This window comes from Telopea speciosissima, chromosome 8 (assembly GCF_018873765.1).
Source record: "Telopea speciosissima isolate NSW1024214 ecotype Mountain lineage chromosome 8, Tspe_v1, whole genome shotgun sequence".
NCBI lineage: Eukaryota > Viridiplantae > Streptophyta > Magnoliopsida > Proteales > Proteaceae > Telopea > Telopea speciosissima.
The window spans coordinates 2,192,506-2,216,350 of record NC_057923.1 but is presented as its reverse complement, the minus strand read 5'-3'; the positions used below and the strand labels follow the sequence as shown (position 1 = coordinate 2,216,350).

General features: G+C 38.6%; 1 protein-coding gene across 2 annotated transcripts; it reads right to left on the bottom strand.

The window, feature by feature from the left end:
* Positions 1-115: 115 nt before the first annotated feature.
* LOC122671482 (signal recognition particle subunit SRP68-like) lies at positions 116-23,366 on the bottom strand. Of its 2 annotated transcripts, XM_043868724.1 has the most exons (14): positions 23,315-23,366; positions 23,058-23,159; positions 22,903-22,969; positions 22,662-22,772; positions 22,289-22,484; positions 19,836-19,921; positions 19,342-19,537; positions 17,474-17,585; positions 10,537-10,661; positions 10,155-10,361; positions 9,880-9,989; positions 8,763-8,892; positions 4,888-5,037; positions 116-473 (listed from the first exon to the last, which is right to left on the bottom strand). In XM_043868724.1, exons 2-14 carry the CDS (start codon positions 23,152-23,154, stop codon positions 252-254), a joined length of 1,809 nt encoding a protein of 602 aa, XP_043724659.1. In that variant the 5' UTR covers positions 23,155-23,159; positions 23,315-23,366; the 3' UTR covers positions 116-251. The 2 variants fall into 2 exon arrangements, with proteins under 2 accessions (XP_043724659.1, XP_043724658.1); XM_043868723.1 differs by lacking the exon at positions 23,315-23,366 and having other exon boundaries at positions 23,058-23,249.
* Positions 23,367-23,845: the final 479 nt, after the last annotated feature.

The following is a 23,845-nucleotide window of genomic DNA, read 5'->3' as shown; positions in this document are numbered from 1 at the left end:
TTTCCTCAACAGATTCTGCTGTACTGTCCATACAACAGGATTTTTTCCTTGGGGTGGGGGTGGGGGTGGGGGGAGGGTGGGGTGGGTGGATAGTAGTTTCAAGCATCGATGTAGAAAGCACCACATTCACAATTTCTGAAAATTTATGATTGCTAAAACTCACTCTTTTGATTAAGGACAGTCAAAAGAGACTTCTAAGATTTTATGACTCGGAATAGATACCCATCAATACATAACCAAGTATAAGGTTGTCACCGCCAAAGTCTACTGATAAATCCTTTCTTGTCTTTCTTCATCCTGTTCTCAAGGGATGGAAACTCGATCAAATTAAATGCTATGTCCAAAACAATGGGATTGCGAGGAGCTGGCTGAAAGGGTGGAGGGAAGGCTTCAATCCGCGGAACTTCTTTCATGCTAGGGTTGCCAACAGCAGACTCATAAAGATCAAGTTTATCGAGAAGGAATTTTTCCACCTAAAACAAGATGGAATCAGCACATATTGATGTGGCATATATGATTTGTTACAAAGACGTAAATGCAGACATAATCAGCAAGGGGGTCTACGGTACAACTATCCTGATAAACCTTCAGATTTTTTGTTCTCAACATCTCTATGCACACAGAAATAATTTAAACCTACAATTGTGGCTAATCTACCAAGACAGTCCAATCTAGGGGTCATAACCGAAGTCTGTGTTCACTTGTTCCCTAAAGAAAAGACATGGACAAGAAAAAGAATGAGAGCATTTTCTCAAAATTTGTTTGACATACGGTTTCCCAGTTAAAAAACAAAGGAAAAGATTGGTGACAGTCCCATATTACATTATTTCCTGCTCCTCTCGTCCTCTCCAGTCATTTATCTCTCTTCCATCAGTTTTCTAATTAATTAAGTGACATGCAATAGTAAAAAATTGGTTTCTCAAAATTCAATACTTCCCCACTTTTCTCACACATGAGAATCCAGCACACCAAGAACAAAGTTCTCTCAACCTTCTCTTCCTGCAGGCCGGTGGGAAAGCAATCAAACACGGCCTAAAACACAGCCCTGATAATTTTCCCTCCTTTAATTATTTATAATAAGAGCAATTGTTACCTTTTTTAGTAAGTTCTCTTTGCAAGTCACATTGGGAGTTTTGAGTTCAGGAAATAGCATTAGCTAAGCGACCAGTAGTAGATTTTGAGTCTTAAAATGAGTATTTCTAGTTTTGTTCATTGAAAACAGGATGGTTCTCTACCAATATTGTTAATGATGATCTGAGTTCAGGAAGTAGCATTAGCTAAGCGACCAGTAGTAGGTTTTGAGTCTTAAAATGAGTATTTCTAGTTTTGAAAACAGGATGGTTCTCTACCAATATTGTATATGATGATCTCTCTCTCTCTTCAGTTCTTTGCAATCCTGTTCATAGTTCTAGTTGGCCTATTAAACACAGGTTTGCCAATTTACCTGGTTCTACATTGGATGTCTGGTCATACATCTGAAGTGGAAATGTTGGACATCTTCTTAAAGAATGATAAGATCAAGTTATCCTCTAAAGTTTGTTTGTTTCTTCTGAAAATTCCAAATTTTTAAATCAGAGTTTTTGAAAATATTTAATTTTTTTTCTCTGATTAGATTATCTCAAAGAAGCCTTAGATGGGGGGGCTTGTCTGTATGTTCTTTTAGCAAATTTTTTAACAATGATGACAACTGGAAATTTAAGCATGTGAAAGAGATCAATTCTCAACTCCAGTGTTTTTGGGCTGCTGGTCCCAACCCAGATGGAGGGTTGATGCATGAGGTCAGCAGCTGGCATTGTGAAAACCTTCTAGCATGGACCCTAGACTTCCGATTTATAACCTTATGTTATGGTGTTCCCTGAAGCAACATGCTGTACTATAACACCCATGTAGGTGTAGTAACAAGTTATACCCAACACCATTTAGTTGGGATAAGGATTACTTGAGTTGAGTTGTATAGAAAGTGAAATGCCGAAGCATCCCAAGATTCCGAGCAGATGCTAGGATTTGCTCCAAATGATGTCAGGTTGATTTTGATAACCAGGGATATTAATGTAATTTTAATTTTACAGCTCTAATGGGGTTAGTATTTGGTCAGGTGGGGTGCTACTGTCCCTCATCTGATGTCAAAAGCCAGTCCCATATACATGTCAATTTAATTAGCTTGTTATAGAATGTTTTATTTATCAGTCTACGTTCTCCTAGAAGTTTATCTAGCTATCACTGGAGTCCTAATGTTAGAAATTTTAGTCCAGAAAAGCCCAAGATCTAGAAGTAACCGGTTTTCTTTTGGTCCCCCCCCCCCCAACATTAAAAGCCATGTACCCCTCCACGTACAATATGGCTGAGTCAATTAATGAAAGTTCATTTAATTGGCTATTAGTTTGTTTCATTCGTGGCCTGGGGTGGCAGGCTCCTAAATCTTTCTGATATAGTTTCTCTTTCAACTCTCACTGTAATACTTTTTATTCCTCTCCAATAGCTACCTCTTCACACCATTTTATCTCATTGGGATCTCTATTTTATTCTCTGATCTCCATATTATTGATATTAATCTTAGATCCTATTCTCAAGGACTGATCTTCACCATTTTTTCTCCCTTCTAATCCCATCAATACCCCCTTATCTTCCCTCTCCTCTATTAGCTTCCAATATCTTATTTTCTTCCTATTATTTGCTTATGGCTATTTTATTACTATTGTAGTTGTTCAATCCTGCCCTTCAAATATGATTGAATCCGATAAAAAATAATTTATCAGATTGGTCCACTAACATCTACCAGATTTTCCCTTTATTCTTCCTGTTTTTCCCCTAAGTGAGTCTATTACCCACAGGCCAATCAATCATCAAAGGGGGTATCTTATCTGCTAGGGTATGATGGGCAAGCCTCAGTAAACTATTCATCATAGATTTCTCCTCTTTTTTGCCCCCCTTGACAAGTCATAGTTGATCAATTTCTCTTTTCTTTCTCAAATTCTCTGCACTCATTAATTTCAAATAAATTTTCTTATTTATGATCCATTACATCAATTTCCATACTGATTTCCTTGTATCATTTTAAACCGCTTAATATTCAGAATCTTATTTCAAATCAGAGTCTTATTACTGCAGTGCTGCTATTACAACAACAACATAGCCTTATCCCGATTAAATCGGGTCCGCCAAATGGATCCTTGCTCTCCACTCAGTTCTATTCAAAGTCATACATGATACAAAGCCTAAGCTACATATGTCTTTCCTCACCACTTCTCCTATGGTTATTTTAGGCCTGCCCTCTCTTTTAGCACCTTCAATCTGAATCAAATCACTCCTCTGTACTAGGGCATCCCTAGGACTTCGTTGGACATAGCTGTACCACCTCAAACGACTCTCATGTAGCTTATCATGAATCGGGGCTACACCCAAATCAGCTCTAATGTGGTCATTCCCAGTCTTGCCACACACCCATCTCAGCATCCTCATCTCCACTACACTTAGTTTATCTACATGACGCTTCTTAAGTGCCCAACATTCCACACCATACATCATAGCTGGACATATGACAATCTTATTAAATTTTTCCTTTGAGCTTCAAAGGGATACACTGATCACATAGCACTCCGGATGAACCTCTCCACTTCATCCATCCTATTTTAATCCTCTGGGCAACATCATCCTCTATATCCCCTTCTTTATTTATTATTGAGCCCACATATCTAAAGTAATAAACTAATAACTTTGAGGAATTTCCCTCTCTCATCAATATTCACCACCTTATTAACCGTCCCAGTGTGGATAAAGTTACATACCATATATTCCGTCCTTGTAAACATATTTTAAGACCTTTTGATTCCAACGTTGATCTCCATACCTGCAACTTGGGCATTAATCCCTGCTTTTGTCTCATCCACCAAAACAATATCATCAGCAAAAGCATACACCAAGGAACCTCATTTTGTATGTCTCTGGTTAAATCGTCCATGATAAGCACAAACAAATAAGGGCTTAAGGCTGATCCTTGATGTAACCCTATTGTAATTGGGAATTCACTACCTTGACCCCCCCCCACAGTTCTTACGAGTCACCACACCATCATACATGTCTTTAATTATGTCCACATATTTACATGATGCCCTTCTCTTCTGTAGTATCTGCCGATAACTCTCTATGGACTCTATCGTACGCTTTTTCTAGGTCAATAAAGACCATATGGAGATACTTCTTGCCCTCTCTATATCTTTCCATGAGTCTCCTAAGTAAGAAGATAACTTCCATCGTGGATATTCTTGGCATAAAACCAAATTGGTTCTCCGAAATAGTAGTCTCCTTTCTCTGGTTGGCTGCTATTCTTGGTCTAAAACCTATTTTCCACATTGTTTCAACTTGTATGGTTCTGGATGAGAACATTAAGTGAGACTTTAGGATTGGGCTGCATCATTCATCAAGAAAATTTTATAACAAACCAATAGATGTTTTAATAGTTGATGCAGTTTTAATTTCTCTTCATTAAGCTTCTACTTACTGGAAACAGCCTCTCTGCGAAACAGGGGTAAGGCTGCGTACATTATCACCCTCCCCAGACCCCGCAGTGGCGGGAGCCTCGTGCACTGGGTACACCCTTTGCTTCTACTTAACATGACACATTGGCTATAAAGTACAGAAGGACAACCGTGGTCGGGATAAAATAACTACTCATTAACTCCTGCAGGAGATTACCATGTTTAATTTGGAAAAAGCGTATGTTTGTCATGATTATTTACTGTGGTGCCTTATGTCTATATGAAAATGTGTATCTGGATTGTATTTTTCTTTTCTTTCTTTCTTTGATAGATAAATAGATTTATATGGACTCTTATTAATGAAGTATCCAGTATCCACACACCACAACCACAACATAATCCTAAACTGTACCTTCTTTTCTGCTCCATTCAATGATATGGTAGAGATTCCTTTAGAGAGCTTTTCTGGAGCCATCTTCTCTTCCATAATGGCTGCAGCATGTTCAATGCAACTGTTTGACCTGCAGTTGCTCTCTAACAACTTCATCTCCTGGATCAGCACCTGTTAATGGAAGACTTGGAAACATCAGGATGCCCTCTATGTAAAAATATGTATTTATGTATGCAAGATAATATACACACTTGATCTAATAATATTAAACACATACATATTAGAATAAACATTATTTTTTTCCCATTTTGTGTTAAAAATAACATGAAAATGACAAAAACAGGGCCAAACTCTAAGTCCGACAGGGCCGGGCCTGGGCTGAGACATCCCAGCCCTATGTCCAGTCAAAGTTGGTCATGAGTTCCAGAAGCAATATTGTAATCCATTCTAACAGGGTTAATGAACCTTGGCCTTCATTGGTTTTTGGGTTTTATAAATTTTGGGCTTTAGTGGGTTAAGAGAAGTTATTCTGTAGTTTTTAAAATTCCTATCAGTGTCATAAGTAAGTTGGGGCTAGTTGTTTTTAGTGAGTATGTGCAATTTTAGGAGTCGGCAAACAAATACATAGGTCACCTGCATTATGTACTTATCAATGAAAGAGTGTTCCTCTCAAAGTTTTACGCTACTGTAGTGTAGATTCAGAGGCCCCTTTGAAGGTTGATTCTTTCAACCCTAGGCAGATTCTTATGTGACTTATTTCTCTCTCTCTCTCTCTCTCTCTTTCTCTGTCTCTTTTTATGCAAAAACATCCTCCAAGGTGGCTCTTTATGTGCCTCCACATAGGAAAGACATTGGCCAATTGCCTAACAGACACCTTCGGGGCTCTATCCATAAAAGATGTGCAGGTTTCAGCACTAGTAATAGAGATTACAGAGTCTGTTCTTGCTTCATCAATATTTATGATGGTCTTCAGGAATGGGCTTTAAGAGGGTGGACCTCAGCACAACGGTAAGGTCGCTCCATTCTGACCTAGTGGTTGCGGGTTTGAGTCAGGAAACTGCCTCTCTGCGAAGCAGGAGTAAGGCTGCAAATATTTTGACCCTCCCCAGACCCCGCAGTGGCAGGAGCCTTATGCACTGGATATATGCCCTTATTTCTTCAGGAATGGGCTTTATGGTATAGTTGTAAGTTTCTTACATGGGCACATAATGGATTTTAGTAGTTGCAACACCTTGTTCTTCCTCCTCCTCGGTTTCACTTCTTCTCTGGTTTCAGGTTCTGGTTCTGTGATACTAAAACGGTCACATTTATTATTCTAAATGAAAAAAAATTATATGGTCCTTTTAAAGAGTTAGTTTCTAATGTCCAAGTTAGATTAGGAGTATTCCTCGGAAGTTGTTATTAGGTTGAATTTTAATTGATTTTGAGTTGGGACTGGTTCTCCCGTCTCTTGGGCTTTGGCCACTGCTGTAGCTTCTAGCGTACAGTCATAAACAACTGATTTGTAGCTGTTTGTGTCCTTTGCAATTATTTTACAGATTGCTAAGATTTTCTTTTTGGGGTTGGATCGTTGCTCTAGCAAGGGTTCTCTGCAAATGAATCAATCTGAATTTGTGAATTAACCTATCAGTTGGAGAACGGAAAAATAAGTGCTGCTGTGATTATTTGAGGTATCTGGGCTCAATCAAATAAAGGAGGTGATATAGAGAATGATGTTTAACAGAGAATTAACATAGGAGGGATGAAGTGGAGAGGTGCGCTTGGAGTGTTGTGTGATTGATGTATCCCTTTAAAACTTAAAGAAAAATGTTGTAGGACAGTCATATGATCGGCTATGATATATGGTGCAGAATGTTGGGCAGTTAAGAAGCATCATATAGATAAACTGTGTGTAGCTGAGATGGATGTGTGGCAAAAGAAAGATAAAGTAAGGAATGATCAAATTAGAGCTGATTTGGGAGTATCTCCGATACATGATAATCGACGAGAAATTCGTTTGAGGTGGCATGGCCATGTTCAATAGAAGCCTTTAGATGCTCTAGTACAGATGAGTGATTTGATTCAGATTGAAGGAGCTAAAAGAGCCATTGGCAGACCTAAAATGACTTTGGGAGAAGAAGTGAGGAAAGACATGCATAGGTTAGGCCTTGTATCAAGTATGATCGTGAATAGAGCTCATTGAAGGGTAAGGATCCATGTAGCTGACCCCATTTAGTTGGGATAAGGCTGAGTTGTTGTTTAAAACTTAAAACCTATTTTTTTTCTCTCTTGGCGGTTACTTGGCCGAAATTCAGACTTTCAACACAACTAATCCAGGTAAGATGTTTTGGTTTCATATCTCACTAAAAACAACTTTTGTAGCGGGGGTTTGGTTTCCAATCTTCAAGCTATTTTCCCCTCTTAAGACAACAACGAACATACTATATCAAGGAAAAATAAGGAATGCAAGGCATATAGTACAACAACAACAATATCCACAGCTTAAGACCCCCAGAGGGTACTACTCAATCTTTAAACTTTGAGTGAATTGAAACTGAAATTTGTTACTATTCCGCCAAAGTCCAATATAGGACTCTTTGGCAAGTTTAGCAACTTTTCTTGAGGTCTTTTAAATCTGCTATTGGTAGTTTTTGTGAGGCATGAGCATTACGTAAAAACAAATGAAATCTCATTTGCCTCGTTTTTTCTTCTCTTTTTCTCTTCTACTTTTCTAATTTATGTTGGGGGAACCGTTCTCTGCATGGGAGCACAGGGGCCATGCGCACGCTGGCACATTAGGGGCGGAAATTCCACCATTCATGAGGGCGGGGCGGTCATTTCCACCCCCAATGTGTCTGGGCGTGGCCCCTGTGTCCCATGCAGGGAACCTTTCTCCTTTAAGTTATTGTTACATTTCCCATAAAATCACAAAACCAGGCCCTTCCACCAATATATCTCCATCAAACTTCACTAACATATCTTTATCCCATCAACCCTAACCTTCACCACTTACACAGCATCAAAACCCTAATCGATTTGACTCAACTCAAAAAGCCTTTACCAACCAATGGAGTTATCTCGATTGATCCTGCTTCACCATTCAACCCTATTAATGGCCATATTTGTTGTTAATCCTAATCCATGCATTGGACTCTTTAGTGTTTCCAATACTTTCTTATCTTCTGTCTACTTTCCAGCCCTTAAAACTCAAATCCAACGTCAGCAAAACCTTAATTCCATTAATCCTAACCTAATTCATCCATTCAGCATCCTTATCCAATACATTGCCCTTAGTTTTAGCACCACAAGGATTCTTTTCCACATAAACAACATATAATCTTCCTTATTTTCCTTTGCTTGGTTCGCGGCAATATTGATTCAATTTTGTAAGCTAGACATCATATGTACATAACTCGACACCAAATTTGGGGCATTCTGCAGCTGCCCACATCACACAAATCTTGGTATCATAGTGGTGTTATGCGAAAAGAGCTATTATATGGCCATGGAAAGATGTGTTATGATGCACCCTCATCTAATTTCATTGAGAAAAGAGAAAAAAAAATGGGGTATTCTACTGGCATTGTGTGAGTTTATCATAGGCCTTGTATGAAATCACCAATAGTCATTACCCTAAGATCCTCAGTTGAACAGGAGTAGCTCAACAAGAAGCTCAGTCGCTTTCTTATGAAATACAAACCAATCAGGGATCTCTAACATTACTCACAAGCATATTGAGTAATATGCATCTACAAATGCTGCAGCACAAAAGTACAATCATAAGAGATAGAAGCATTTTATGTCTCAGTTTTCACAAGGCATCAGCATGGATACCGAAAAACAAAATGGTTCAACAGATAGGGATGCATTTATTCTCACACCATTAAAATTATCTCATGAACTACTAATACCATTACCATGTCAGGGTCAGCAACGGACTGAAGTTTCTGAAGGACATTATCAGCTAGAGTGCGAGCATGGCAGTACAATGCATATGCTTCTGCCCTCTTTCCGGCCAAACTGTAAGATTTAGCCAAGTAGAAGCACCTGCAAACATATCACAAAGTCCATATTGAGTACTTCAATTCAAATATTGCTTAATGATGATACCAATCCTTTTTTTCCCTTAGTACAAATCATAGTTGGCAAGGCGTCTAGGCGACCCAAGGCATTGGATGGGGTCCAGACGCAAGGCAATTAAGGTGTCCAAGGCACGCGCCTAGGCGACCAAGGCACCTGGACACCTAGGCAACGCCTTGACAACTATGTAAGTGTTAAAAAACTATTTAAGTGTTACTCAAGAGGGTTTTAACCACTCCCACAAGAAGAACTCAATGAATGGTCAAAAGCAGACAACAATATACAAAGAAAAATGATCATGGCAACTATAATGAAATACCCATTCAAATGGTTATGTTCTTTTTGAAATAAAAAAAAAGAGGCTTAGCAACAAATGTTGGACAAGGGACCACCTAACTGTAAAAAGATATTTATTACTATTTACAGAATCGCAGATTTGCTTCAGGTCAAGTAAAAAATGCTGAAAACAAGTACAGAAATTAAATTAAGACACAAATAATGAAGGTCAACTGGTCAGAAGTCAGATACCATATGTTGTCACTATTTCATACAAAAGGTTGATTAGGTACTAGATAGCATGATTGCATGAATGCCCCAACATTTTCAAAGAGGGTGGCACAACCTGATCATACTATGCGAAAAAAGGAAAAAAGAAAAGCTAGAAAGCCTCCGCAGTTTATGTTCTTCTCACAAAAAATTCAGAAGATCCGGATTAGCTAGAGCACCTCCCCATATAAAAAAAAATTCACATCTAAAGAATAGCAAATCTATTTTACTTGAACAAATTATAACTCCTCAAAACAAGAAGTTCCTGAGAAAAACAATAAAACAATGTATTTCAGATTCAGTTTCATAGAGGTCCTTAAAAAGTAGAAAACCAGTCATCATAGAATTTATTCTAAAAGCAAAAACTATAATTAGTGAAAAAGAATAGGAAGAGAGAAAAAGGATAACCTTTCCGCCCGAAAAGCCAAGCCCTTAAGTTCATACTCTTCAGGAAAAGCCACTTCTTCAGGTTTTCTATCTCTTCCAGAACTAACTAAATCAGATAGATCAGTTGTATTCTGCAAATAGAAATAATAAAACTCAAGTTTTGCTTTGAACTTGATGCACCTCATAAACAGCATACCATGAAATTAATGGTCTAGAGAATAAAAATGGAAGGCCTCTCTCAAGCAAAAATAAATAAATAAATAAATAAAAATTGTCACAACTACTCTGTCATATACCTGTATTAAAAGATCATACAAACGAACAAGCTCCTCCGGCTTCGTGCTTTTCTCAGCTTTGTCATCACGGTGTTTCTTAAACTTACTTTTGGCAATACTAACGAGTAACTGGTTTCTCTCTATTGTGCGCTGCACTACGATGGAACTAACAGCCTTATCAAGTCCATTCAGGTTGTCCTTCATAGTTTCTGCATTCCCTGCAGAGTCCTAACATAAACAGGTTGTAAGAAACAAGAAAAATCCAGATATAAAATGAAGTGAGTTATCCATTAGACAGACAGTTGTTTCCTCAAAATCAAATGAAACATCTAGAATGAGGTTGTAAAACAGAAGTCCTTGAGTATGCCAATGCATGCTACACACTACAATCAATGTTCCATACCAAATCCTTCCGGATGCAGCTCCTTGCCTCATGATATGCAGCAAAGATCTTGTCAAAAATGCCAAGCTTTTTCTCTGCAGGCAATGAGTCAGCTGCTGAACCACGATCCTTCTCCAGCTCCTGAGCTGATCATATTTTGTATTAAAAAAAAAAAGCAACATCACCAGCCGGTTTTGACAGCATGTAAAAAGAGAAAAAAACAGATGCATAAACTATTATTCAGATAACATATTTACAAACAGTCATGGTGATGCAGATCAAAGTACCTTAAGCATGGTTCAAGGTCTCAGTTTTGGACCTAGTTTCGGCCAGGCAGAAAACCGAGTTAAGCCGAGATCTCGGCGAATTGGTGCAATTTTTTTTTGAACTCGAAGCCAGGTTTCAGTGGGTTTTTGACTTAGTTAGGTCATGAAACTCGATATACAACCTATTTTGGGCCATTTAAACACAATGGCACTATCAGATTTTGAAATATCAAAGTCCAAATAGGAGTTTGACTTCAGACCCTAGGTTCCCTATTTTACACATAATTTAGTGGTAGAATACATACAATTAATGTAAAATACCGAGTTAATACAGACAGCTCGCTGAGATACCGAGATAATACCAAGATCTCGAGTCGATGCTGTTTCCTTAACTCGTCCTCTGTCTCGTCTTGGACCTTCAAAAAACCGAGATATCTCGGAGATCTCACCGAGACCTCGTTCCATGACCTTAATAGGTACCAACGTAGGGGTAAAACCAAGGCCAAATACTGGCTTATGGTTCAATTTTGGATAGAGTTTTAATCATGTGGGACACCTATTATATCTAGTTAGCTAAGATAGAGTTTCATTTTAGTGGGAGACTAATTCCAGATTTAGTGGAAGAGTGTTTCCTATGTTTACTTTTCTCTCCTATTATTAGTATACCTTAGTTTCTATTTAAAGGTTTTAAGGTTGCAGAGCCCATTGCGAGTAATGTAGAACCAAGTCCTCAACTACTCAAATAGGAACCCAACTATACAGCAGGATCAAAAAAAGTATGGTCTGCATATAATTAGATCAACAGGATTCGCGATCAGCAATAGCAGCAACCTTCAAATAGCAACCGAACAATGCTTCCCAACAGTGAAATCAAGCCTTTGAATGGCCTTCAATAGATTCTTAAAATTCAGAACAGAATACTCACTAAGATCGATGGAAAAAAGAAAAAAATAGAAGATAGAAAAGATAGGATAGAATTGGATCAAGCATCCCACTCTCTCCTGGGTCTGTCACCCACTCATAGATATTGGTATCTCACCCTCCCCACAGCATCTCACAGCATTGCATGGTTTCAAAACCAAAACTCTCTTCTTTTTTAACTTTTTGGCTACTGAAATCCACCAGCTGTCCCTTATTTATAATTTTTAATTGATTATAGCAATTGAATCCTTCCTTGCGTGGAAAGGAATCCCCTTACAAGCTACACATTATCCTAATTGGAAACTAATTACAAATCAAATCCAATCTATCTAGTTAACTGAAATAGAAAGAGTCCTATGAATAAAAACTACTAATTACATAAACAAATCTAATTAAAAAAAGAAACTATCTAAAAGTTACTAAATCCCCCACACAAGTGACTAGATAAGAAATACAATTAAATCCTAAATTATAGGAAACCAACACATTGTTAAGCAGCTAGGCCCGAAACTTTTAGTTTCTGGTTGCTTGTTTGAGTAAATATTTTATACTGGATTGGTTGTTGATCATCCATACTTAATCCCTCATTAGTTCTCCAGCAAGATCAGCATTTTCTGATCATTGCATGCTCTCATGTTTGAACTCTTCATTATCTCCCAATTCCACCATCAGAATTAGCTGACTTTAATGGATTGTTCCTCTAGTTTGTTAAGTCCTTCGACCAGCTTTTTATGTGTTTATGAATTTTGCTTGCTGGGATATATTATTTTTCCTATTCTGGTTCTATAATTCTGTTATGAGTTTCCTTTACTGAGCAGGATTCTATCAGATTTCAGAATCAAGCCGTCTGATCATTCCGAGGATTTGACATGTTGTTCTCCGATACCAGAAGTATTCAACATTTCAACCATATTCCAATTATATCTGAGCCTTTGATCCTGTATTATTGAAGTTTTCCTTGAATCTGGTGCATTTTCCTTGTCTGTGATTCTAGCTTGTTGTTGGTTTTCTGAAACCTAGTGCTAGGTGTTAGAACCACATTACTTCTCGTTTGGATAAAATTCTGAAAACATTTCTTCTTCTTCTTCTTTTTTTGACTTTTTTAGTTTTGTGTATTGAGTAACCAACCAGCATTTTTCAGCTCAGATTCTGATTTTGTGTGCTCTCCAACACTAGTCACACCCTCAGATGCCCATATCTTACGGGACTCTACAACTCGCCCCATACCTCTTTAGGACAATGAACTCAGCCACAAGATTTTGGATCTGGGCCTTGAGCATCTCAACGGGCGCTCTTCGTGTCGCTGCCCAACCCACAACATTCATCCGCCAAGTCTTGGATAGCATTCTGAGAGGCATCCATTCTTATTCCCAAGTCATCACTGATCTCTAAGCAGCTTCGCACCTCAACTCGAGCCTCTGAGCGAGTGACTCCTTCACAAGAGCTTTTCAGACCTCCCATTCTTTCTCACAGATCTGGTGATTTGGATTTGCAAGGCACCTGCAAGATATGGCCAAAACGCCGTATCGCACAAGGCGCTCAAGCATGGGAAGAAATCCGGAGCGCTAGCTTAGAAGAAGGCAAAGCCCAAATGGCATTAACCAAATGATTGTTTAGCCAACAATGGATTACATGCCACGAAATGAATCGAGGAACTTAGGATGTTTCCAATACTGACATAAGCTCCCTTTGTTTTGGCATTCATGCCCCTTGCTTTTTGTCAATTTCCTGCCAAGCGCCCTCTTGCTCTTAGGGGCGTAGCTGTGCTTATGACTTTCACCCGCGGGCTCTGCTAAGGGAAGGACTGCACCTGACAGCACACTCCACGCTAGGGGAAGGGAGAGGCGAGCTCACCCCGACCCATAGTCGGGAACCCTTGCCCTTGCAGAATCTTAGCAGAAAAATGTTGATTGGTTAATTTGTAAACAAAACCAAAATAGTGTTTCCATTATGACACATCTTTTAAAATTTACTAAAAGAATATATAACTTGTCAAGTAATTATTATACCTTTATAATTAAAGTATTCACTGTTGTACTAGGTTTCACTACTGAGAGGGGGGGTGAATCAATAGTCTTTAAAAATTCCTTTCCAAAACAAAGTCCCACTGACGACCACCAAACTCAAACACATACAATGGGCTGCCAAGAGCTGATTCAAGTAACCTGTAAGCACCACTGGCTAGGGCACCCCATTGGCCAGCTACAGTTAGTGTGTACTCCCGCCTTCCACCAAGATTGGTTAGACTTACCTGGAGTAACACACCCACTATGCACACATCACCACACTTCACAAAGTAAAATTAATAAATCACAACACACAAATATACGTGGTTCAGCAATAAGCTTACAACCATGGTGCAATACTCATATTGGGTTTCATATTTGCACAAATACTCTCCAACACTGCAACAACAGATATGGCTTCGGTCCTTGATCGTACAAAGACGAAGGGCAACTACCAACTGTGAGTACCTAAGTCCGTCTAGGCTTTTTATCAAACACCTTATGAGCAACTACTCATAAGGGTATTACAATGCAATAAATTGGTTGAAAATAAAAATCCCAATAAATTGGTTGAAAATTGGTTGAAAATAAAAATCCCAATCCCAACATTGATCAACTAGGCATTCACAACATTAAACAACATGCCCTAGGATCTAAGAAATTAAATGTTGGATAGAAATCACCTAAGTGGGCTAGCCACTTGAAGTTCTCCACTCACAAGCATCACCACAAGCTCCTCCAAGCTCACACACCTCCAAAGTGATGAACTCAAGCAATCTTCAAGTGATTCCATGAATCCAAATGCATTAAGAATAAAAAACCTTCACAAAATCAAATTTTTGGGCACACATAAGCTCTCCCAAGCATTCCAATATGTTCTTCACGTTTTTCTGGAAAATCCCCAATTTGAATCATAAAATTTGGACCTAAAATGACCAAGTTATAGCCATTTAAAGATTGGATGGCAATTCTGTCAATTTACAAAGGTTTTTGTGACAATTGGAAAGTCACTACTTAAAGTCGTTAAGAGTCCGCGTGTCACTATCATGTTGGCAGCGCTGCAGGCCGTCAGATCTGAATATTCCTGATACCTTTAATAAGATCCATCAGATCTCTTTTCTCTATTAACCTTTTTACTTTTCTTTAAAAGAAATGGCATCAAGGTTGAAATTCATTCAAAGGGAATCTCGTGGTCTATGCATCATGTGCAGTTGCACATCTCATTAAAGATGCTTTATGAGCTTTAAATCCGAAGTAAGCCTGTACACGTACTCTTCTCTACACGACCAATAAAAAATCTCCTTACAGAATCACTATCTTCCATGTTGTGCACCTACCGAAGCACATTTGCTCGCTCCAATTAAATGACTGCCGCAAGAATCCAACACACTTACCCACACCGCGCTCCATTGGATCGGTATAAAGGCACACGTGGCTCGATCTGACCCGTCCGAATCAATCAAGCGAACTATTTCTATTTGCAATGAAACCCCTAAATCAACTTTCAAAAATTATTCCGATACCCCTCCGACTTTTGAACTTCACTTTTAGGGGTTTCCAACTTTTCAGAACTGCATTAAAGGGCTCTTGCAGGAAAAATGCTTCAATAGCATTCTGTAACCAAAATGCCCTGAAAAATTTAAGGCATGAAAACAACGCCGATGGAAACCAGAAGCCCCACATGGCCTGCCGCGGGCGCGGGGGGGGGGGGGGCATGCCTCTTGCTGCCACTGCTGCATGCATGTGCCACAAGCCTTGTGCCTTGTGGCCATGTACCGCAGACCATGTGTGCCTTGTGACGCCCATGCACGAGTCCTGGTGGCCTTGTTGCTGCCCAGGCCATGTGTGCCTTGTGACGCCGATGTGCATGGCATTGTGCCGCCCATGCACGAGCCATGGTGGCCTATCAATTTGCCACGCCAATGCTACATCAAAGCCATGTCATCATGCCACCTATGCTTCTGGTGGGCCCCACACATCATCAAAAGTCCAAATACCATCAAAACACATCAGAATACGTGCTGTATGTGCCGTATCACCTCTAAACTCGCAGCCTGCTCATATTTGCATATAAATCGTGCAACTATACGGAAATCAACATAACTTCTCCATACGAACTTGGAATTCGGTGATTCGAGTTGCATTGCGAAGAAGACTCATCACACTACAATTCTCTAGTTCATGACTTCTTCATATTCGACCAATTGGATGTTCCAAATTGGCTCGAAAGTTATCCCTTCTGCGTGCTCCTATGATGCACTTTTGAAAACTGACATGAACCAAAACCTTGTTGCTTCCAACCTCTATCAAACATCACAATACACCATAAAACACTACCAAACACCTCCGAACACTGCCACACATGCCCAGAAGCCTCAATAAACTATCCAACCTATGTCTGACTTGTTTGACGAATCCAATTAACCAATACACTGCCATAGCCTCCAGAAACGCTGCCATAACACTTGTACATGTCAATTCGGGAACCGTACCAAAGCAAATTGTATCACTACCATTCCTCACTCACGATGCCATCTGTGTGAGTGTGTTGCTCAACTGACTGTGTTGACAACAATGACAACAACACCAGCCACAGTCCAACATTCACAAGCATATATATCTCCATCTTTGTTATGTGGCTCCTGCTCTCATTATCATCCACTTCTCTTATTTTTATACATATGCCATTCTTTTTATAAGCCAGAGATTTTAGTAGGGAAACAACAAAAAACAAACACCTTACAATACTATAAAAGCTCCAAGCTGCATAGTGAATGAGGGATGTACAACCAAAAATTAATTGCCACTCTCGCCTATATAAATTATACTTTGACCTCTAAACTACCCACAATTGCTGGCCCAAAAAGAACAAAGTTCATTCATACACCACTCTATATGCAGATTTTCTAGAGAGCCCTTACATAGATATTTGGTTCCTCTCCCTCGAGATGGACCACAAGCACCAGGCATTAGTGTCCAAATCCTTTGACCCTTAGAACAAATAACACCATGCACAATCCAATCCTCTAGTGCTTTACAATATATACCTTGTACAGCTTTTCATTTATTAACAAAAAAATTCTTTTCATTTCCAATGCTGGATTATTGTTAAGGCCTATAATCAACATGATCATCCATATGAAGAAAATCTTGATATATAACCTTGAATTCTGTCTGGTTAAATCCCAAGACATCAAAAGATTATGCAATTAAACTGGGGGCAAAAAACTTCCACAAGCCAATCCAAAGAGCAAATAGTTTAAAATATGTTAAAATTATCAACACCTCCACAAAGCATGGACAAAGTCATTGATCCAGTCCACACGTTTACACATTACACCTTACAACAGCCACTTCTTTTATTTTTGGTGGGGGTGGGGGTGGGGAGAGAATATGGCCCTACTATCCAATACAATTATTCAAGGAGGCTAATAGCCAAAAATAAAATGGTCCAAATTATGTCAAAACTGTAAGCACCTTCATTTATCTTCTACGAAACAACCTTACTAGTCAATACCATAATTCCATCAAGAGATTCAGAACACAATTTCAGTAAGAATATATAATTTTAGGTAAATGTCTAGGGACTGCAGGTTCAGTCACATAGAGGACACCACAAATTTGATTGGGACTCATAAAAAAAGTTGGACTGCGAGAGAGCTAACCCCGTGGTCCTCCTAGCAATGCTCATTTTTATATAAATTTTTTAAAATTGACTTCTTCCGACAATGTCCCTGCACTCTCTAGAATAAGAACTGCACAAACCTTTCACTATGGAGACCCAAGTCTTAGCATTGGAGATTGGAAATCTATGACCAAGCCAACAAAACTCTGTCATGGCTGCCGCCTGTTGAGACCTTGCCTCAGCCATAACGGCCTGCAAGAAACAAATTGTACAAGAAATATGATCAAGACCTTTTTTTTTAATAAGCAACAACAGTATTTTATTAATAGAGAAAAAGAGGAATAAGATACAAGGTCACAGAGTGGCATCCAACATATACCAGAAACCCAGCCCATACCCCAAACTTGGACAGCAACCAGAAGTCCCCTAATCAGATAATGGAAGAGTCTGTCCATAATCCAGCCTGACCTTCCCACACCTTGTTTGGCCAAAACATCAGCCAGATAATTGGAAGACCTCAGCTTCCAAACAAACAAGCAGTTCACTTACACAGCTGAGAAATTTATGTGTGATGTATCTAATAATATAGCTATATCTCAATGACCCCTCTGTAGCAGATGGGGGCATGAGGCCCAAGATATTACAAATGTCAAATCACCCTCGACCATAAAATTGCCAAAGCCTTCTCCTTCATCTAGTTTCAAGCTTCAACCCAGCTTGATTGACGAGCTCAGATCGAACAGAATTCCCTTCCACAGTATATCCTGACTATGCTCTCAAAACTTGACCCGTGGGTGATCTGATCACCCAAGCCACTCCTGATGGCTACGGATTCCCCATAGATGATCCATCAAAATTTAGTTTGACTATCCCGAGGATCCCAAGTGATTCAGGAGCAGTTCTTTGGACCGGGCAAAACCTGTTTGAGAACTCCGACCGAGAACCAGGTCCAATTGGGTTTTATGGTCTACTAGGATTTTAGGAAATTATTTATTTAGGAGGATAGTATAATTTTATTTTATTCTGTTGATTTTAGAAAGTTGGATATGTAGGAAAAGTTTTGGCAAGTTTTAAGTTGTTTGGTTAGGAATCCTAGTATAGTTGTTTCCTTATATAGTTGTCAAAGCGCTAGGCAACCCAAGGCGTTGGAGGGGGGTCAAAAACTAAGGCGACACCAAGAAGGCACCTAGGCGACCAAGGCACCCATCCAAAAAAAGGCACCTGGACGCCTAGGCAATGATTTGACAACCTTGTTCCTCATTGGAGTATTTTTCTTTTATTATTTATATGTGTAACCAACACATTGAACAGATTGAAAGAATAAATTGAGTTGGTTTTGTTTAAGGTCGGGCCTTGGTGCAACGGTAAAGGTTGCTCCATTGTGACCAAGTGGTCATGGGTTCAAGTCTGGAAAACAGTCTCTCTGTGAAAGCAGGGGTAAGGCTGCGTACATTATGACCCTCCGCAAACCCCGCATTGGTGGGAGCCTCGTGCACTGGGTACGCCCTTTTTTTTTGTTTTGAGAGCCTGCATGGCTTTTGGTGGCTTGTACGATCCTCCTCCACCCCCCCCCCCTCTCTCATCTCTTCTTTATCCCTCCTCTTCTGAGCGAGACCCTCTTCTTCCTTTCTCTCTCAGGTATGATACCCATTCCCTTCCTAATCATTTTCTCTTCTTCTTCCCTTACCTTACATCTGTCTTCTTCATGATATTTTCTGTTATTTTTCTTTTTCCCGGCTGCCACCGGACCAGCAAGACTGAGAGGGGTTTATATATATATATTTGAAAGAGACATGCCATCTTGAAAATGGAACCATTTAGAACTTAGAAGAATATCATGAAGCATTATAAAAGATATTTTGAAGACACTAAAAGCAAGCTATAACTTCTCTCTCACCAGAAACAGATGTTGAACAGCATCAGCGCATCCATAAAATAAAAATAATGATAGCTATTAAAAGTTAAAACACAGAATCCGAGTTTTTGTGGCTGCAAGTAACTCGATCACCTCCAATTTAGCTCTGAAAAGATCCAATCCAGGTCCTTCAATTTTGCTAATGTCTAAAAGCTCAGAAGTCTGTATCTTTGATTCACCAACTTTGTGTAGACAGTACCGAATACTTGGTTCTAACTCTTCAACACGCTCACGGCACAAAACTTGATTGTCTAAGTCACCATATTTCCCAAGTTCCTCATAAACAGCCCTATGAATATCTTAAAGTCAGTAAGTGACCAGTTGCACTAAAACAATAAGAAAAAACAAGTCTAAATGACAGGAATAACTCTAATCTCTTTGAGGCAATTTTACTAACAAAAAGAATTGGAATAAACAGAGGTTCAAAAGAAAGGATAAGCCAGATGAAGACCCATATTGAGGGATACTAATGACAGACAGTAATTTGATCTGGTACAGAAATTTTCTCGACATGGTGAGAGAATGTCTTTGAATTGTGTAACAACACAAAAAGATAACAATGAGAAATTAATGAAGTCAGGATGCACCTGGCGTTCCTGAAATGATTCAACGCAGTGTCCCAATTCTGATCTTGTTCAAACAGCAAAGTCCCCTTCATATAATTGGCATATGCCTATACATTGAAAAACAACACTTACTCACTGAGTAAATTAACTTCATCAACACCCAAATAAGAACAGTATATTAAAACCCTCATATGACTTTCAAAATTGAACAATGAAAACATGTACTTCCATTGATGTCCTCATTAAACCCAATGTTTTAAATGTAACAAGATTAATCAGAACATTTAAAAGCAGAAAACCACAACTGTTGGGAAAAGTCTTAGTTGACCTGAGTTTAGGAGATCAGAAAATGTAATGTACATTAGCATTCACACAAATACCTCTGTAAAGAAACAATGCATTATAACTGATTACAATGGTCTATTAGCAAATTTATGTTGTGAATATAGGATCAGTACTGGCAAAAGCAGATCTCGTGCACACAATTACCTTGTTCATGGACAACAGAAGCAAAACTGCATCATGTACAAGAATCATATGCAATCTTAAAGGCAACATGAATTTATCACTATATACCAAAGTACCCATCATCTCTTCACTGTCTGTAGGAAGGCCAGTGGCCCACCAGACTAATAGAAGCTATTGTTTCTTAGTGTTATTTAATTTGCAGAAAAAAGTGCATAATTAAAAATTTTCTATTATTTTCGTAGTCATGGCATCTCCAAAGCAAACACTATCATCACACTGGTCAATTTGTTAAAAAATAAAAGGGGATAATGCTTGAGTCCTTGACTAGTACAGTCCTAATCAGTTCGAATGTTACATAACACCGATATGATATTGCATTCCACCACTTACCAAACCCGAAATGCTTGTTTGACAAATGTTCCCTTTCTTTTATAGCGGTGTTTCTTTGGATCATCTGATTGGCAGTCGAATGCCATTTGTTGAACACTAGACCTGGACATTACTGTATATGTCCTAAGCAGTAATTGGCTACAGGGCATTGACCAGTCAATACGTCTACCAAACAGACATTATGGGAGGCAGTTTGGATAATTTGGTTATATTAGTAAGGTCACTAACCCAAATTTGAATAGAATTTCAATATTTGAAAATTTATAACGAAAAAGGTAAGTTCAATTGAACCTCCAACATCATCTTTTTCTTTCCGCCAGGAAGGGGGCAAGAACCTCCTACCTCACGCAAGAAGACACAGACCTCCACTATCACACCAGAAATTTGAAATTTCCTGTTTATTGTTATTGAAAGACGTATAACTTTTTAAATACGTATCAATAACACCAGGATACATTGGAAATTTTAAGGTACATAATGATACACTTAAAGCAGAACTTATGGATCATTATACATCAAGTTAGAGGGTCAAGAGAAGTTCAATAAACAGGTATTTCATTTGAATCATAACTTTTTTCCAGGTAGAAAAAAAATTGTTAGATTATTTTAAAATGTTTTAACAAAAATTTATTAGAGGATGTATAGATCTTCAATATTTAATTATTCCACCCTTAGTTCCATAGGAATTTTTTTATTTTTTTATATTTTCAGAGGAAATTAAAAAAATATACAAATATTATGATATATCCAATTGGTCCATCACTAGGTTATTATCATTAAAATTAATTATTTTTTTTATCTTCCAAGTTCCAAATTTACATTGGCAAGGAGAAAAACACATGGTTTTCAACATTGAACCAGAGATTCTAGTATTCTATGGTTCTACCCAAGTGCATCATTCTATCATGCTACAATGACCATACTGATCATGTATTGCAATGTATTAGTTTGATACAGCCAGTACAACAGATACAACACCAATGCTTACTTATGTGTAATTTTGTCTGAGCCTATATCCTGTATCTTCCTTAATGAATTCACATCTTTTATCGTTCCTTTTTCTTTTTCCTTGATAAATGTAACTTGTATCTATTTTCAACAATTAACAATACAGCCTATGTTGGCTGTATTATGAAGATACTCTAATTCTCGTCTGTGTGTATGTTCAGTGTGCCTATATAAAAGTTTTAGTAGTTTTTTACCAATTTTTTCCCAATATTTTGTCATCATAGATTTTGCCAGGAAATAGATACACCAGAGATCTGGCTTGGGACATCAACTGCCAGAGCCGAACAATTTTCCACTATCCCAGTTTCTACTCACACTGGCTTTATGCTACCAAATTCAAACAAAAGGCTGATTATACGTAAGACACATGCCATACAATAATAAATAAAGCCAGTTAGAGCAAAAACAAGCCTTTTTCTTCCCCCTTAATAGTGATGACCCACATTTGTAAGCCCATTGTAAACTTAAGATCTAATAAAAATGATATGAAAGGAACATATGTTGACTTGATAATGCAATGAAAGAAATTTATAAGGACTACAAGGAAGCAAAAAAAGAGAAAGAATCACACCCAAGGCTAAAAACAACCAAAGCACACAGGTACACACCTCTGCTTCTAGGGAGGTTCTAGAATCTCCCTTGATGGCACACAATTGGGCAAAAAGTATTGCCCATTTTACAGCCTTCCTCAACCTACCAATCAAGTAGATCCGTTGGCGTGCATTTGGACCATCTGGCAATTGTCTTTTCTCCATGGCATGGCTCCAAGCTCTTTCTGTCGTATAAAGTACTAGATGAAGAAACCTATTTCAAGTGGAAGGCACGTGCCGTATCATGTCAACGAGAATCTCTCTGCATGCACTTCAACTTGTGTTCATTTTCAAACAGATAAATATACTTGTGCATTTTCATTGCTTTTGTTTCAGGTAGAAAAATGCGTTTATCAATTTTTTTTTTTGGGGGGAAGTCATTGTGACAAACCTCACTTCCGTCACCGTAGATTCAGTTATCGCCCTCCTAATGTATTTAGTACGGCCATGAGTGAACTTCAACGATTTGTATAACCTCCTTAGTCGTGCAGTGCAGTACCTCCTATGACAAAATTGAAAAGAGAAAAAGAGTCCAACAACAGAACTTCAACAATGAGGGGTTCCAAAACGAAACAGAATAATAAATGATAAACTAAATGCAGGAAAAAAATATTCAATCAGAGAAACCATACCGATAACGAGTATAATCCCCATGTCGCAATCCGTGCTGCATCTGAGCAAATTTTAATAGCTGCAGCACTGGAAACGGCAAAAAATAAGGTCAAGCATGCAAATCTTAGAGGGGCCTGTGGCCCAAAGGAAGTAACATAAGAGACCGAGAGGTAACCATTTATAGAGAACTTAGGATTGATCTGATCAGAAACTTGCAATTTTTCATCGTCAATCTCCATGGCAGAAGCAGAAGTCTCGTTCATCTTCCCCATGAATCCTTTGCAGTGAACAATAAATTCAGTCGCCAAGAAAATTAATAAGATCAATCAAACAGTTACGTGAATCTGGGGACATCTTAAGATCCCGACATTGTATGAACCTCCACCCCCATACGGGATGGAAAGTTATGGATTTAATGGAAGAAGGAATTACCTTGCTTGGGGGTCTAACCAGTAACGGCAGAATGGGAAGGCACCCGGTTCAATTGCACAAAGAAGAGGAGAAAGATTGAAGGGGAAATTATAAAATGGGTAAATTACAAGTCACCCCCTTGGTTTTTAAACGAAACTCAAATCACCTCTTAATTTTTGAAATTACTCAAATCCCCCAATTCCTGACACCTGACTCCTAAAACAGTTTTTGAAAATACTCAAATCACCCAATTCCAATCCAATTCGAGAATCTGATTCCGACTCCTCAAACAAGGAGATCAATAGATATTTTGGCTGTTACTGGCATTCCATCCCCACTTCAACATTTGAAGCATAAAGTGTAGAGTCTTAAGGCTATGCATGAGAGATGCATAGAAAAGGCCATCAGTTGGATGATCAACGCCCCCTGCAAAGCTAGATTTATTCTCAGAAAGATCTAACATCTCATCCTCGATTTGAGAGTTATTCTTCATCTATGAAGTCCATTCTTCCTGTTCAAATTCTCCCCCGAGGTGTAATAATTTTACTCGAT